This window comes from Styela clava, chromosome 9 (assembly GCF_964204865.1).
Source record: "Styela clava chromosome 9, kaStyClav1.hap1.2, whole genome shotgun sequence".
Classification (NCBI taxonomy): domain Eukaryota; kingdom Metazoa; phylum Chordata; class Ascidiacea; order Stolidobranchia; family Styelidae; genus Styela; species Styela clava.
Genome location: NC_135258.1, coordinates 13,291,842 through 13,308,822, shown reverse-complemented (window position 1 = coordinate 13,308,822; position 16,981 = coordinate 13,291,842). Strand labels below are relative to the sequence as shown.

At 30.8% G+C, this 16,981-nt stretch overlaps 1 protein-coding gene across 1 annotated transcript in view; it reads right to left on the bottom strand.

Annotated features, from left to right (window-relative positions):
- Window positions 1–2: 2 nt before the first annotated feature.
- Window positions 3–16,981, bottom strand: part of LOC120339468 (cytoplasmic polyadenylation element-binding protein 1-like) — a 45,133-nt gene continuing 28,154 nt past the window's right edge. Inside the window, exons 5-11 of the mRNA XM_039407600.2 lie at window positions 13,598–13,774; window positions 12,698–12,787; window positions 8,285–8,403; window positions 7,044–7,158; window positions 6,396–6,577; window positions 5,897–6,007; window positions 3–5,151 (exon numbers count right to left, since the gene is read on the bottom strand). Coding sequence (XP_039263534.2) covers window positions 5,038–5,151; window positions 5,897–6,007; window positions 6,396–6,577; window positions 7,044–7,158; window positions 8,285–8,403; window positions 12,698–12,787; window positions 13,598–13,774 — 908 coding nt within the window. The 3' untranslated portion in view covers window positions 3–5,037. The remainder of the gene's footprint in view (window positions 5,152–5,896; window positions 6,008–6,395; window positions 6,578–7,043; window positions 7,159–8,284; window positions 8,404–12,697; window positions 12,788–13,597; window positions 13,775–16,981) is intronic.

Genomic DNA, 16,981 nt, shown 5'->3' with positions numbered 1-16,981 from the left:
AATTTATTTGGAAAGCAATGTTTATTATTTCTTCCAATACACAAATCTATCTCCACTAATATCATACAATAATGATTTTGTAATGTTAATTCATAGAATCCCAATGAAGACCATAAAAGTTCATACTGGATACTAGGATGCAAGATCAAACACGAAAAGCAATTTACTTTTTTGTTACTTTCACAAATCAACCGTAAATGTAAAATAAAATCCGTTATGTCAATATATTTTCATAAAAGACAGAAAGAGCAATGAACTAATGAGGGGCCTTGGCTTACACATTCACAATAACTACTTTAGCCATAGATTGTCTTTTTCCGGCATTATTATCTTCCGAGAATCCATGATGGAAAAATCCAAATTGCAAAATATATATAACATCCAACAGTTTATGGTTGAAATGTGAAAAGTCACCAATCCAATATCATATATTAAAACATATCAATCAAACCATTGATGTAAAAATGACAATATTAATGCAGCATCTCCACATAAACGTGAAACTATTAGCTATGAGAACTGATTGCAATTATCGATTTATGTTGGAATCACAAAACTGTTCACTGGCATTTCCTATCCACAATCAATAATCATTCTACACCTACCCATCTATCCATTCAATTCCAATTTTTTGATAATAATGATAATATCCATCACAATTATTACAAAAAATATATCCATGATAGCACTTGTAACCTATATTAATAATAAATGTAATAATAATAATAACAAACTACATAAACAATTACAAAAGAATTCCAAAACCATATTTTTTCCTTCTCACGACGATCTGAAGTGTTTATATTTTTTTTTATTGATTTTATAAAAAAAAAAGTCCAAAAACGGAGAAAAAAATCATGCACAAAATCTATTGGAAAATGTTTGCAAAACTAAAAGTATGAATAAAAATATCATGCGACGGCTGATATTAGTGATCAAAAAAATGGGGAAAGAACACGAAAAAATCACGCGTTAGTATGGCTGTATACAAAAGGGTACTCAAAAAAATGTTTCCAAATGGAAATTTACAGCGTTGAAAATACGACGTCCGAGAGCTTGGCAAGACGGATTATTAATTCTTCTCGGATGCGTTAGTAAAAAGGTGTTTTTCTAAAAAATGAATTTTATATGAAATAAAAACAAATAAATGATCTGTCTGACTGTGGTTTGTGGAGAGAAACATCATTCAAAAACTAAAAATATCATATCTTGAGATAGAATTAAAAATGGGAGAAACCATTAGATTACCACACAAAAATTAAATTAAAAATTATGATTTTAGAGATAAGTCACCATTATAAATAAAAATTTCATCAAGGGTTCACTGTTTACATGTGTGAGTCTACTTTCAAAAATGGAGAAGCAATCAAAATCTTTTAGATAATAACCGAACTAATCTCCAAGACAAAATATTTTAACCACATGGTACTAGATTCTAAGTTCATATATTTATGAAAAATAAACAATGTCTACTTTCTCTCCTTATTTTTTGGACTTTGGCTATGAAGCTTTGGGTATTTTAATCTAATGATTAAGTAAAGATATCTTCGGTTATATAGTAATAGAAGTAGCAATGAGCACTGAAAAAACCTGCATATTATGAGTGCCGATTACATAGTACAAAATAAATTGAAATGACAAATTCTTGTGTTCTATGTACACATATTGCACGGAACAAAATCTTGATTGTAAAATATCATATCATTCAATCTAAATCAAGCAGGACAAAAATATTAACATGCGTTCAATTAGGATTCTCTGGAAAGTTATGAAATTTCACACAAAAATGGTTACAAATAATCATCGGTTAAGAAGATATTGTGTTATAGACATCAGAACATCGCCAAAAGATTTTAATGGGGGAAAGATATGAATGCATTTGAATTTATGCAAATTTAGAATCAGCTTTACAATAGCAGTGTCTATTGTCCAGCAAAGCTTCAACACAATAGTATAAATACTTTTGATCTATGATACGAAGAAATCAATTTATAATTATAGCATGTAAAGTCGTTACTGACAACTGACAATGTGGTATGAAAGCTTTGGATACTCAATATTATATTTTCATCCGGAAATTTTAAATGTCATGGAGTAAATAAAGCGAGACGAAAAGATGACAGTTTATTTTTACCAATGACTCGAGCGAAAGTGAAATAATAACAGTGCTTAATGAGAAAACTAATGAATGTATGAAAATCTGTGGTTGGGAAAATAAATCAATATTTAGGTTATAAATGGCTTTCACCGTTTGAAAGTGCAGACTTATTTTATCTACTCAAATGAAAAGTTAATTTATTTGAAAAAAATATAAAATAAGCAGAAAAACACACCACACTACTATTACACAAATACCCAGAAAAGGCATTAGAAAAATAGAAATACGAAAGCAAGAATCGATGACAAGCGAAAAAACGCAAGTAGATAGACAAAAATAATTGCACGGCACATGAGCAAAATTAGTGGCGAAAATCAAACTAAAGACCTTCAATTATATCATCGTTATCGAAGCATTGTGAGAAATATTGGACTGCAGTTTATCATATGATTATTTTATAATATATTCATTGCATCATATGATTAATATTATATTTTGTCGTTAATTGCAGCATGGGAGAGCATTTGAAATATACTGGGATAAGTGATAAATGGCAGTTTTAATATCTCTACTGAAAATATCAAATTTAATATTGCAAGTCATTGTAATATTATTAATATTTTATAATTAAACTATTGAAAATTAATATAGCTACCAAAAAAAACAACAACACCCAGATAAATAATGTCACACAACCAGCTACATATCCAAAACCTTCAGACCCAAACAAAGAGACCTAACTATCAATATCAAAACCTAGCAACTTTGGTATATGCAAAGAATTTGGTTTGAACAGTTTCCGCAATAAATCAATCCAGATATAAAATTATTTGATATGGGAATCCTAACCAAGAGGTCACCGCCAATTTGAAATTCTATAATGATTATTTTACGTAGCAAAAATAAAAAATTTCTACGACAGAAATGACATGAAATCTAAATAGCCTTTAAAAATGATTAAATAAGCTCCCTATATTGGTAAATAGCTGCTATGTATCAAATGAAAAACACAAGAAATTATGTAAAAATCACGATGACACCATCCACATTACAAGACATCTGCATAAGCGTGTTATAAAAAAGGTCTTGTTGCCAAGACAACATATTAACTTAAGAAGATAGTAGTATATAGTAGTAGGAGTAAATAAAAAGAGCGAATTTTTTTTTCTGAATAAATAAAAAAAATTACTTTTTTTGATATGCAAAAATAAATATCTATAAAACACAAACTCATCTTCATGCACTATGTATTTTTTTTTGATTAAAATAAAAAAGTGGCTGTAGATGTAAAAAAGATTCAAAACTAAGAACAACAAAAAATCAATTATGAATATGACAAGTATATGGTAGCTGAAAACGTCTCTCCAAAGCGTGGTATGAAACATTACCTTCATAATTAAAAAAAACACCAAAGGATAAAATATTTATTCCAAAATTTACTGTCAAATCGCTAAAAACAAAATCTTTTTGAAATGCTATTAAATTAATCTATCATTCTTTCGACGGAACAAATCATAATTCTATCGGAACATAACATTATCACCACTTTAATTTAGGTAGCATAAATTAAGACATGGGATGGCCTCCAGAAAATTTTTTTTAATAATAATAATAATTTTGCGTTTCAAATAAATTCAGACGTTATATAACTAAGCGTCAAATTTAATTATTTTCTCAAATTATAAAGTCCTGTTTTCAGAACAATATCATTCAATATTAATTCTAAAAATTGAATAACTCATTTTATTAAGCCTGAATATGAAATCATATCATCAATTTTCAAATGATCAATTTCTTCTTATTACATATTTTTAATGAATTGTTCCATCAGAAAACTAAAATCAACACAAGTAGAAACTTCATGCGAAGTTTTTCGATTCAAAACGCTGTCAAACTATAGGACAGACGAACTGAGGGGAGTGAAACGGAAAATTTAACATCACGGAAGCATATAGATTAGAGAGTATTAGGATATAAATACGCAACACAATGTATGGTAATAACAAAATGCCTCGTACAAACAGGGAATTACCAAAAGCTTTACTACAAGAGAATACAAAAGCCCACTTATTTAACCCTTGTACAAAATTGCAAAAAGCTGATCACACCGCAATATTTTAGAATAGAATTTTAGCGACACAAAAATATAAAAATGTTTTTTTTTTGTTACAAAAAAGACTAGATGAAAACTGTCTGTAACAACGCACTTTTTGCGATTATTTTCGCATGTTTTTTTTTAAATAAAAACTGTAAATTATCTGTATGTATGAAGGTAGAAAAACGCTTTGGTTGATTTCAGCCAGTTTACACAGCGGGATATTAATTGTACAAAAGATTGGCAGGATAAAAATGCCAAGTTGGGTAAAAATGGGTTGCGGATTTTCGAAAAAGCAGTGAACATGGCGGATCAACGTGATCCCGTAACAAAAATCACAGTGTGAAGATAGAGAGCGCTGTCATTTACAATTCACAATATATATTTCATGAGGGTAAATGAAAATCTTGTATCCATTGCAAGGGCAACATCACTATATCCCAATTCTTCATTCATATTGTGATGTCACAATGGGATGCATGTGAGCAAGGAGAATAGTGGGAGGGTCATGATATACTACTCATTTCATAATATGGAAATCATCTTTTACAACGCAATTACATTTCATGTAAGATGGACCAATCAATAATGAAAACATAAAATGTCACTCAATCAGGTATGTCTCATATATAGAAAGTGCCTTGATGGCACAATTTATCTACAGTTCATACATGGTAAGTTATTCATTAGAAATTTTAGATTAAAAAATAAATATTTTATGTTATAGCAGCAATGAACGGAACAGAAAATTTAGGAAACATATTGTATGAAATCAAACATTTTTTTCTCTCTGAATCCATGAACAATTTACGGCAAAATAAGTCGTGTCGAATTCTAACCCCGATTACCAGCGGAAGATCGACCTGGGTGAACGATCAGCTCCTTCTTTGACAAGTGGTTTGTGAAATTCTCGTCCAGGTCTTGAATGAATATTGGCCCAGCACTGTTCGCAGTAGTACTGTTGTAAGAAAATGAGAAAATGAAATCAATTTTTGAATGCGAAGGATTGATTAAGTTGAGAACTGAAATACATAAAGCTATATCTATCAGCTCCTGACAAATTTCGTTTAGCAATCCCCAAAGATATTGCTTATTTTATGGCCTATTCAACGTTATAGTTTGGATGGTAGTTAAGAACAACTCCGTATATAGGGCATGTGTTACATGGAGAGATAGAAAATTTTGTATAAAAAATGAAGTTGGCTGCCAAATTCCAAAGTATTTCATATACATAGAACATATGTTCATTCTTAAAAAAAAATTGTAGCTTAGAATTGACAACTTATCTACAATCGAAATAAAATTCAATGAATCCGCTCTAAGATTAATTCAAGTCATGAAAGCAAGACTAGAAAATCCTTTTTCCTATAATTCCACAACATTTTCATCAATTTTTCAGTATTTGCATAAACTAATAAAGAATGACATAGGAAGAGTGAGGTCAGTCGATATAATCAATTTATAGAAGAAAGCATGCTACGTAATTCCCAGATGGAAGTAGCTTCGATAATCCGATAAAAATTGATCACATACTGGCATTCTGAAGAAATTACGTAATGCATTTATCGCACAAAGACAAAAACAAATTATTCTTTACTCATCTCTGACAATGGGTTGAAAAGTACAGCAGAAGTGCAACCACGAATTAATAAAATAAAGCAATGTAAAAGTGAAATTGCAGAAAACAAAAATTTATATTTTACCTGAAGGCAAGTGACATTGGCGCAAAAGAAAGGAGCAAATTTCCCACCACATCTTGCACCCTGACATTCATCGCATAACTGGTCATCGAGAACATACGGTTTCACTTCAACCTAAAAATAGAAAAGTAATGGTGACTAAGTAATATTACAAACAACAAAATGCCGAACAAAGCTTAGCAAATGTGTTTTTCCATGAGAGGCCTCACAACATTGTGTTCAATATTTAGTACACTATTCGAGATCGACTGATTCATGAACTAATCTATTAAAATTTATCAACTAATCTATTAAAATGCGAGCCTAAGTAAGTATATTAGCATCTAAGATTAGGCCAGGGATGTCCAGAACGAATACTTTTGTAAAATTTATATATATAGAGTCATTGAAGTCTCACAATATGACTAAAAACTATGTATATCTGTTTCAACTATCACTGGATATCAAAGTTGAAAATGAAAAGGGGCTGTTCTTAAAAAAAAATGGTTAACACAACACTTACTCTCTTGTCAATATCACCATGTTGCAGCTGAACAAATCTTGCACTTATCGCAGCAATATAGCTTTGTTGGTTTGAAAAAGCAACACGACCGGCTCCTTTGGGATATTTTAATTCAGGATCGACATCAATACCAGCGTAACATACTCCACCATACAAACGATCCATAATCATGGCAAGCTCAACTGTGAAAAATGTTTGTTAAAATTTGAATGACACGTTGTTTTTAAAGTTGTGTTTATGCGTAAAAATACATAATTACAGCAATCAATTTTGTTTAATAATAGAGATGAGGTATAACATAATTTGGACAAAGACAATAATTTAAAAAGGCTAGGTTTGTGCCCATCGTGAAAGGGCATAACATTAGTTATTTTTACAGCATTTAAAAATTAGACATGTTACGCCATACTAAATATAAGGTTCGTTGAAAAACCAGTTGCATCAATATAGGATTAATGGTACGTATTTCAAAAAAAGCAACACACTTACAACTTTTTCAATGCTACAGTATATTGAAAAGTTTGGTTATTAAAAAAAGTTGAAAAAAATTAAACCAACAGATTTCGGCTAATCAAAAATGCTATATCTCAATAAAAATGTTCACATCGATATGTTGAGTATCAAATGGGGTAGATAACAACGTTTTACCTGCTCGTAAGGGACGAGGAACTCCACCAACAAAAATAGTTTTTCTTGGATCCAAAGGTTGGGAACCATCCAACACAAAATCACTATCAGCAAGATTCCATGGACGAATTTGCACCTTAAAAAAGAAAAATAGTCAGTTATGATACCAGTCAATTCAAACATGTATGGCGCGTGCCCAAAAAAGATGGATACAAAATATTGAAAAATGTTAAAAATATATCGAACTTTACTTTTAGGAATAGATTGTTATCTTTTGTGAAAAATTTTAATGAATGAATTATTATACTGATTGATTCGACAGTATAGTATAAAATAGGATACCAGAACTAAATAATCCACATAAGAAGGACATGTTGGGCATTCGCTGTTGTCGCTTTGACTCTTGATACAGTATATATAAATCCTAGAAGTCAGTATACTGTATACAAATTCACTGACATTAAAACAGAAAAAAAAAAATTCAAAATTGCCTTCGAGGAAATTATTCATGCTTTATGCCAACTTTTACTTTTGTCACAAATAGAGTTTAAGATGAATTCGGAGAAATGAGACTTCAGACTTGCAATATTTTTTTTTAAATATTACTCAATTATAATCCGGAATTTAATGATATTAAATTTGCAATACCATGGATTCAAAATGATGTAAACACATGACCTTGAACAAGAATTATAAATGAAAATTTTAAATAAACCTGAAAGGTTGTTTTTACCGTCATGTTTTTGGCATTTTCCCCTCAAAAATAGGGCAAAAAATTCTAATTTTCAAAATGTTGCGGCTTTTCTAGGATTCAGAAATAATGCATGCAGGATGTGAACAGCTGTGCTTTCGCATGCATAATTGATGTTCGTCATTTCGCAATGGGATTTCGACAATACTCTGCAATGTGCGTTCGTGAAACAAGATTAGAAACATGACTGAAATTTTGCGCAAAAAATAGAATTAACTGTCTAGACGCGTACGACGAGGAAAGAGAGAACAGTCTCTCGCTGTAGGGTGTACATGAAAAATGAGAAAGATGAAAACATGTTTTGTTTTCACATTGGTTTCGAGGAATCTGTTAACAGATATTTTCCAATAATAATCATACAGCCAATTTACTATAATTTATGGATATTAACCTATATAGGCTGTAGATTGCCTCGAATCTTGACAATGTCACAATCAACATGAGTAAAAAAACTTTAAATTTGTTTCAGTCACATCCCCGATTTGTAATTATACCATATATTATAACTCACAGGTTTTTCCTTTATGGTTGGACTTGAAACACACAAGTATAATTTATCCTCGTCCTTGATGCAGCAATTTATCAAATTCTGAACTGATATTTCACTTTGGAAAAGAAGGAAAGCATACCCTGAAAATTAAAGTAAAATTCAAGAATACAATATGAAGAAATGATCAAGTTTATGCTAGAAAATCAAGTAAATACTTGGCCACACACATGTTAAATAACACCAAAAAATGTCAAAACAAAATAAATATTTTTGGATACAATACAAATTAGTTATGCTGTGTGTCAAAAATTTGATAAATATATTCAAATTATTCCATTTACAAAAGCCTGACCATTAGAATGAGCATCCAGATAATGAAGTACATCAAAAAATATAATTTCTTTGAATGTAAAAGAGAATTTAAAAACTACAACCAAAACAACGACCATTTTGGTATTCTATTGGGACATTGGACACATTCATCAAAAGGTTAATATGTTTCGACAATGTAATTGATTCCCTGAATAGTAAAAAGCATTTGGTATAGTCATTTTTAGCTTATGACATTGTTGAGTTGAACTAAACTAGCTGTAAGAGCAATTTTCAGTGTACTTTTTTGTGAATATTGGCAGGTCTTAATACAGCTATAACCATCAAAAACCCCTCCATATATGTTGCCACCAAGAGACAAAGCTGTCAATTCACACGCTATAATACAAGGACTCAAGTATAGGCTATTTAAAAACGCTTGAAAAATTTGTACAAACTTAAATAAAGTTTCAGAGATGACATGTGTAAAACCGACAAGAACCACTAACAAGTTGTTTGATAATACTTGAGAAGCTTTTGGCTAAATCCACAAAGCCAAAAACTACTAACTGAAGGATTATTTGAACGAGTCTCATTACCGACGGTCTAAAACACATTGACCAACATGTGAATACTGGTCAAGAGCATTGTATAAACATTTTAAGTTTGCTAAATTTTGTACCCATATCGAGTATGAATATGGCCGCAGTAGCAAATATTATCTATGATTTAACGATGGTGCATTGAAATATTTTCAGTAATAAATAGGAAATATTTTTTTAGAGAAAGATTATATCAATTACATTTCGAATGTTTCAAAATTTGCCAAAAATTCCATTTGACTGACATGTTCTGTCTACACCCTGAAGTTATTTTCTCCCTGGTGGATTGTGATAAAATAATGTTATAGAGAACTTGTTATGAACAAAAATAGTCTTGATATTTTGAACGAACACAAATCATACGTATATGCATATGTTTTTCGTATTTTTAATAATTAATATTGCCAGGCTTTATAACTATTCCAGCAAACATTTTTCAGAATACAAAAACATATGACACATTTTTGTATAAACCAGTTGTCTAAATTGTTGTTCTAGAGGAAAATTGTGTAGTGTCATCAAAGCATGGGCAATAAAATAGCAATGCATTCAGGATTTAATTTTACTTTACTTTACAGAATTTGAGACTGACCCTAATTTAACTTAAAAATGGCAAGATTTTAGAAGAAAAACAGTATTTCTATAAATTAGACCAGCGGTTCCCAAACTATGGGTCGCGACCCATTGGTGGGTCGCAAAAGGAATCTTAGTTGGTCATGAAAAGATGTAGAAAGCTTTGATTAATTATACTGGTCATTAGGATCGGTGGCGACTCAAATACGTAAATCTTCAAAAAAACAAAAATTAAATTGAATTCAAATTCTAATCTGTCAAAGTTTCTATTTTACGATATTCTCAAAGGAACGAGAATTTGCTACACAAAGAATGACCACGTGGCTTTTTTACGCATAGCAGTTTTGTACACTGTACAGCACTTATCGTGTTTCCCCGAAATTTAAACAGGATTTAGATTTATTTTCTTTTGAAGAATAACACTATGTTTTTTTTTTTGAAAGAGGTCTTTTGTGTTCATTTATAAAAAATAAAATTACATTGTAGAGAATCACTAAATTTTTTATTAAACAATATATAAAAACAGACATCTATTGTTTTTATTCGTATTTCCGATACAAAAATCAAGTGACAAATGTCATAATTGTGATTGTGACTTCACACAATCTTGAATAGTGGTGTGAACTTCACCCTACCTCAGGTCATTAACTTTTCCTCTCCCGCACATTTTAAATTTATTTTAAGGGTAGGGTTTATTTATAATCATTTTTAAAATTCAAATTAGGTCTTATTTTCAGGCCAGGTCTTATTTTCAGGGAAACACGGTAGTTTTGCGATGATTAGCCATTGCTGTGTTCTGTGTTATGTCATAAAAAGTCAAGTGGGTCGCCATAAGCTGTGGTAATAAATAGTGGGTCCCAACTCTGAAAAGTTCAGGAACCACTGAACTAGACTATAAAACAACAGTACTTTTAGAAAACAGCAAAGGTTTATTTAAAGTTATATGGAGGGAAAAAATAGTTACGACGGAATTTCACCGTATCTTCACCGTTTGGGAACTTATTATTTCAAAAAGACCAGATGATTGAAATTGCTGTCATCAAGTATCAATTCTAATTAGAATTCCTGCCACCGCATGGTTATGAATACAGTTCATTTAGCCTCCATATGGAAAATTACCATTACGAGTTATTACTAGGAAAAGAATACTTGAGAATATACCATTTGTGTTAGTGTTTCAGATAAGATGATGGTTAATCAAACATTAGAGATTATCAATTTCCATTACATTTATAGTAATTTGAAGAGGATCGAGTATGCAAACATAGGAAAAGTAAACATATTATGATACAAACTATCCCTGTTATCACAACTTTGCCCACAAATTTAAAATTCATAACTATACATGGGCAGAGATAATATCACAAATATGACTAATATTATCAATTTTTTTCAAGATAATTTCAAAGCGAACCCGCTCAGCAGTAAAAGAGACTCGATTTCTATACTTTAAAAAACATTTTTGCATTGCTTTCAAGCGCTGTTCAAACATGATATTATCTATTACCGCCTTGTTACCACATTTCGACATGTTTGTCAAGTGTATTTTCTAAATAAATTAGTTTCAAATTGGGAATTAAAATTAAACAGAAGGGGAGTTACAATGTGCTTTTTCGTTTAAATTTTTATAAATTTATTGCGAGGCTTCATAAATAATAGTCAACCTTTTCACAGGCTTAATGAAACCATAAGTTTGAGGACCCCTGATGTAGATAGTGGATATGTTTTCCTGGAAATGTAAAGTATATGTCTGATTTAAGTTGATTATCATTACCTGTGTTAACGATATGGTATTACACAATGAACTGGCATTGAGAATGTGACTTTGAAAGATGAATTGAAATAAATTCTTTTGAACAGTACAACTTGAGAGGACTTATTTAATCATAAAGAATAAATAATTCATTGTAAATATATGAATTGCTGCATATTTGCAGCCTGCATGCAATGAATTATTATTGAGTCGTGCGATTCAAATTGCAGTAAGGCTGAGTGATATAACAAGGAATTCAGACTGCAGTTTGTTATTTAGTTTGATTCATTAAAACTGTCATGAGCGCGCGGAAACTCGTAACCATACATTCACTTCCTGTGTGAATGACGTTTTTATAACTTGACTCATTGAATTACGAATTCCCAAGCGAAGAAATGATAAAATACGGGAAAGATTTTATAAAAATTGAAGACCGATAAAAATATTTGATTCAATTCAAGAAATAAAATCAAAACAATGTATATTTCCATTGGTTGTTTTAGGGTTTGTTGGCGTAAATAGCTACCATGCCTATGCTTATTCGTGGGAAGAACTTTCGTATATATATATTCTAAACAAGCGCTCAAGAATATCCTGTTGGAGCTAAATAGGCTTAAAATTGTTCAAATAATATTACTTGGCGCTTACTCGATTATAATCAGTGCAATACCAAAGTATTAATCCCACATAAATTTAGAAATTACTATTGAGTATTGTCTTTACTATTCCATTTTGACCTGGAATATTTCCAATTATATTAAAATGAACAGTCATATTAAGAACATAATTTAAAAATCCCTTTCGGAGTGGATTTAAAACAAATTGATAACAACCGAGTCAAAAATGGCAGAGTTATTAAGCATGTAACATAGTTACGCAACTAAGTAACGTAGAAATGTCAACAAGTCATTAAAAAAACTATTTCCTCCAATTCTGCATTGAAATGCATATGACAATGTAACAATCAGAGGCCAATAGTCTATAGAAGATTGAATATTATTCAGTCAAACAAAGTCCATAAATAGCTAATTGTCCTAAATAGTTGATCCACAGAGGTGATGACCATGTTGCAGTCATTTAGTCCAACTTTTTATGACTATATTTATGAGGCAATAAGATAGTGGTGGTACCAATTTTGTGAAAAACAGTAAACATTGCTACATACTGTATCTTCACTGCTCTATCTATACTACTGACCTTTAGGTGGGAAATAAGACTTGCTTTCAGCTTTGTGTGGCCAGTCGACAATGAGAGGTCCAAAATGACGAAAACTTGCTTGAATTTCCTCTGAAAAAATTAAATATGTTTGTTAAACCTCATATGAAAATGAATAATATTACAAATTATGCTAACATTTGATACATTACACGACTCAAGATCATCATAATTATAAAATTTATCAATGAATTGGAATTTTAACTGATAATAATTGGATTTTTACTAGTTATGATATTGTTTAGTTGAACTGGACAAGCTGTAAAGAGCTTTGAGTTAAAAGCGTGTTTTTCAATTTTCAGTTCACTTTTTGTTTACACTTTAAATATTAGGTTTTGATTCAGCGATAATATAGATATTATCCATATTAGAATAATATTATTCAATACTCATGGGTAATGAGTATTGTAGAGTAACCTTTAAAAATTCAAATTATATAATATATTAGGAAAATGAGCTTTGCTTGGTCGAAAACAGATAAGGAAATGACTAATGGTTCAAGTGAAATTCTTATATATGATAGATAACATTTAATCATTGATGATCTTTTTGATTATTTGATAACAATCTAACCGGAATAAAATCATTTATGAAGTAAAAAGTCAATTTATTGTGATACAGCTTTTGAAACTATATCCATCAATTACTGTATATCCTCACTTATAAGCAGAGTTCGAAAACTCAAACAAAAAATTGCCAAACTATGAGGTAGCATTAAAATTCGTCTCATACACGCATAACGGTGATCGTACTAAAGCAACCTGATTGCTCTGATAAGTGCGTGCGGCGTGTTACGATTGGTGGGGCATTGTTTAAGGGATATTTAAGGGATTTGTATGGATATTGTTCAAGTAACCAAAAAAAACAATAAATCAAGACTACCTTCATCAATATCTGGTGGCAATCCACCGACGAAAACTTTTCTTGAATATCTTTCTCTTCCATATTCTCCGAGAAGCGGTGAAATTCTGTTTAGATTTGGAGCAATTTGATCATAACCACTCAAAGGAAGATGACTGTCTTCAAATAGAGGATCTTGTCCAATATCATTCCATTTACCTGCAATATAAAAAAATATTATTATTATTTGTAATGCACGAAGGTTTGATTAAGTTCAGCATGATTATAGTTTTTTCAAATCCCAATAAATTGAAAGTAAATATAAAGAATCAGAAAATCTTTTCAGAGGCAACAAATACAGGGAATTTTCCATAAAATAAGTTCAAAAAATAATAATTTATCCGATATAATAATAATGAAAATAATAAAATAGAAAATAATATTTTATCCACAGTGCTGTACTTTTAGAGCCCCGTTTATTGAAATGTTGTTTTCCTTTAGCATTGATACAGTGAAATTACGAAAAAAGGAAATATCAAACTCTACAGAATAAAATTGTGCAAACCTCTTCGAGTATTTTATAGCAACATACTTTCGAATTACTGCTACACAATCTTTTTTAAATTGTGATTTAGTCAACGGGATCGAATGATAACATCAGTTGCCATCAAATATTAGATTAATTCTATCAATGTGCATCCCACTAGATTTGTATGGACATTTCCAGTAATCAATAGTATTCCTAGATCTATGGATAATCATACCTATTGATGACTAATTAATTGGTAGTTTGTGGTATTAAACCAGCAATGTCTAGTAATTTTCTAGTAATTAGTAACAGGATATGGTCCATCCTTCCATATTATCGTATTATATATCCTGAAAGACCCAAAGATCGGATCGCGCCATTGTGTCAATAAATACTCCGAATTTGAATATTTAGTAACCTTAATAAAATATCATACAGCCATGCTTGTCCCAAGAAAGAAGAAATTGAAATTGTATCGCTATGGCAGTTATGTGAAGTTTTAGCGCATTTTTAATAGAATTTTCATATTTATTATGGAGAGGCAAGTGATGAGATGGCTCAATCATGTTGTTGGCCACAACCTCTCTTCTCATCACCATTTGATGTCTGGTTTAAGGAATAGTTAACCAGTTATTCGTGTTTATCATAGTTGATCATAAATAGTGTATATTGTGATTAAATTGCAGAATGCCAAAAATGATAATTGTAATAATAGTTACACAACTTCCTGTCTTTTTTTTCATTGCCTAGGGCTGGTGTCTTACATTATATTATACAAAATGATAAATCAAAAGATCATAATTTCATATGTGTGGGTCATATACAAAGATTTTATGTGCTCTTTGACCTAAAAGCTTGTAGTAGATGACACTGTTTGTCTTACAGTTGGTAAACATGAACATACAGTCTGTTAGTGAATATTTAACAGTACCAAAAATGTCAACAATTTAACCTGATTTTGTATACAAGTAATATTCCAATTTAAATGACATTTTCAATATACACCACCCATACTCAATGTACATATTTTTCAAATTGTGTTAATGTTTTTCGAAAACTGCCGCTGCATTTAACGTTTTTCTGAGGCTGCCGCAGCATTTAATGTTTTGCCGCTGCATTTAACGTTTTTCCGAGGCTGTCGCTGCATTTAATGTTTTAATCCGAACTGGGCTGTCGCTGCATTTAATGTTTTAATCCGAACTGGGTGATTTATTTCTCCTGTGAGCGGAAGTGAATTATCTCTTACTTCCTTTACCAAATCATGTGTGAGCTTGTTTTGCACGAAGAATCTGTATGCTTCAATATAGCTCTCATAGCCTGTTTGTTCGTATTAATGCGACAGTCTGCATCATATCATGTTTCACATAATTATGTGATAAATATATCCCGGTACCAGGAGTGTATACGTATGTTGGTAATATAAGCCATTTATTAGGGCAATTTTTACCTCTTTTTTTTTCATATGCTGTGCAAATTTTGAGTATAACGAGTGCTATTGAATAAACTGTATCTTGAATATATTAAGATAAAATTATGTCTGCAATTGTTTCTGCCATCAAGTAATGTTCATCCGACTAACATCATATTATTAGTTATTCATTCAATGCTATTCAGAAAATTAAGCATGTTTTCAATCCACTAATACAGCGGAATTTTATACCTTTTATGTTGTTTACTTTCTGTTATGTAGTGTCTTTTAGGGAACATGAGTAGAAAAATCGGGCAGAGATGTGGAAGAAGGGTTGACCTTTTTCCTTTATTCATTATGCCTACATGTTTACAAAGTTTTAAAAGGCATAAAGTATACATTAATGATCACAAAATTGATTTTATTTAGAATCAGAATTTTTTTCGTGTAAGTGCGCTATGAGTTTTTTCTCCAGATCATTTGATGCTGCACATACAAAAAGTTTGAGAGCCGCTGTACTAATATATAAATTCTTTTGATAAGAACTCTATATCAGCTATTATGACACTAATTGGGTTCTATTAGTAGTTTCACAGTATTGCTTGCTAAAAAATTATATAAATAACTGATATAATGCTGAATTATCATGAATAAAAACATTTGACAAAAATATTATATTAAATCATAATACAAGGATAGGCTTTATATAACAAACACATAACCTTTGGACTTAATCATCAGTTTAATCAAGATGGCCAATTATTTTCGAAAACTTCCAATATTTGTATTCATCATAATAATAATGAAACAGGAAATTTGTATTTTATTGTATAGTTTGAATGATTTCAATGATTGCAAGAATAGTAGACAGATACAATGCATGTGTCATATTGATCTCATCAATGTAACTTCCTTCCACATATTTTTATCAGCTCAAAGTGCAGACCGATTAAAGTAGCATAAACAGACAAATAACACATAATAATAATATATTGTAATTTATAATAAAGTTGTACGGGACACTTAAAAGAAAAAAATTTAATGGTCACGCTGACCTGGGAATTCTTCAATTTTGAAAAAAAAATTAATATTGATAAACTGTTTCAATTAGGATCTCAAGAACTTATGATTTTAGGAAAAATTGGAACCATATTTGAAATGTTATATTGGATCTCTTTCAAAGTTTCTTCTTAATGATGAACCAAATTGAAAGCATCCACATACCTGCGGATTTATATAGTTTATATACAATTGGCATATTATCTGAATGAGATAACCATTGTTGTAGGCTATCAATACAACAATATTGTACAACTGTTGCAAGTAGAGACGACCACCAGAGCGGCGGTGTGGCTCAACGGGTTAAGCGCTAGGAATACGCTCGCCACCGCACCTCTAATTACTCTGCGTGGGTTCGCAGGTTCGAATCCCATGCAGGGATGGTTATGTGCGAGAGGATTGCTGGACTCCTCGCCGTCGTTGGGTGGTT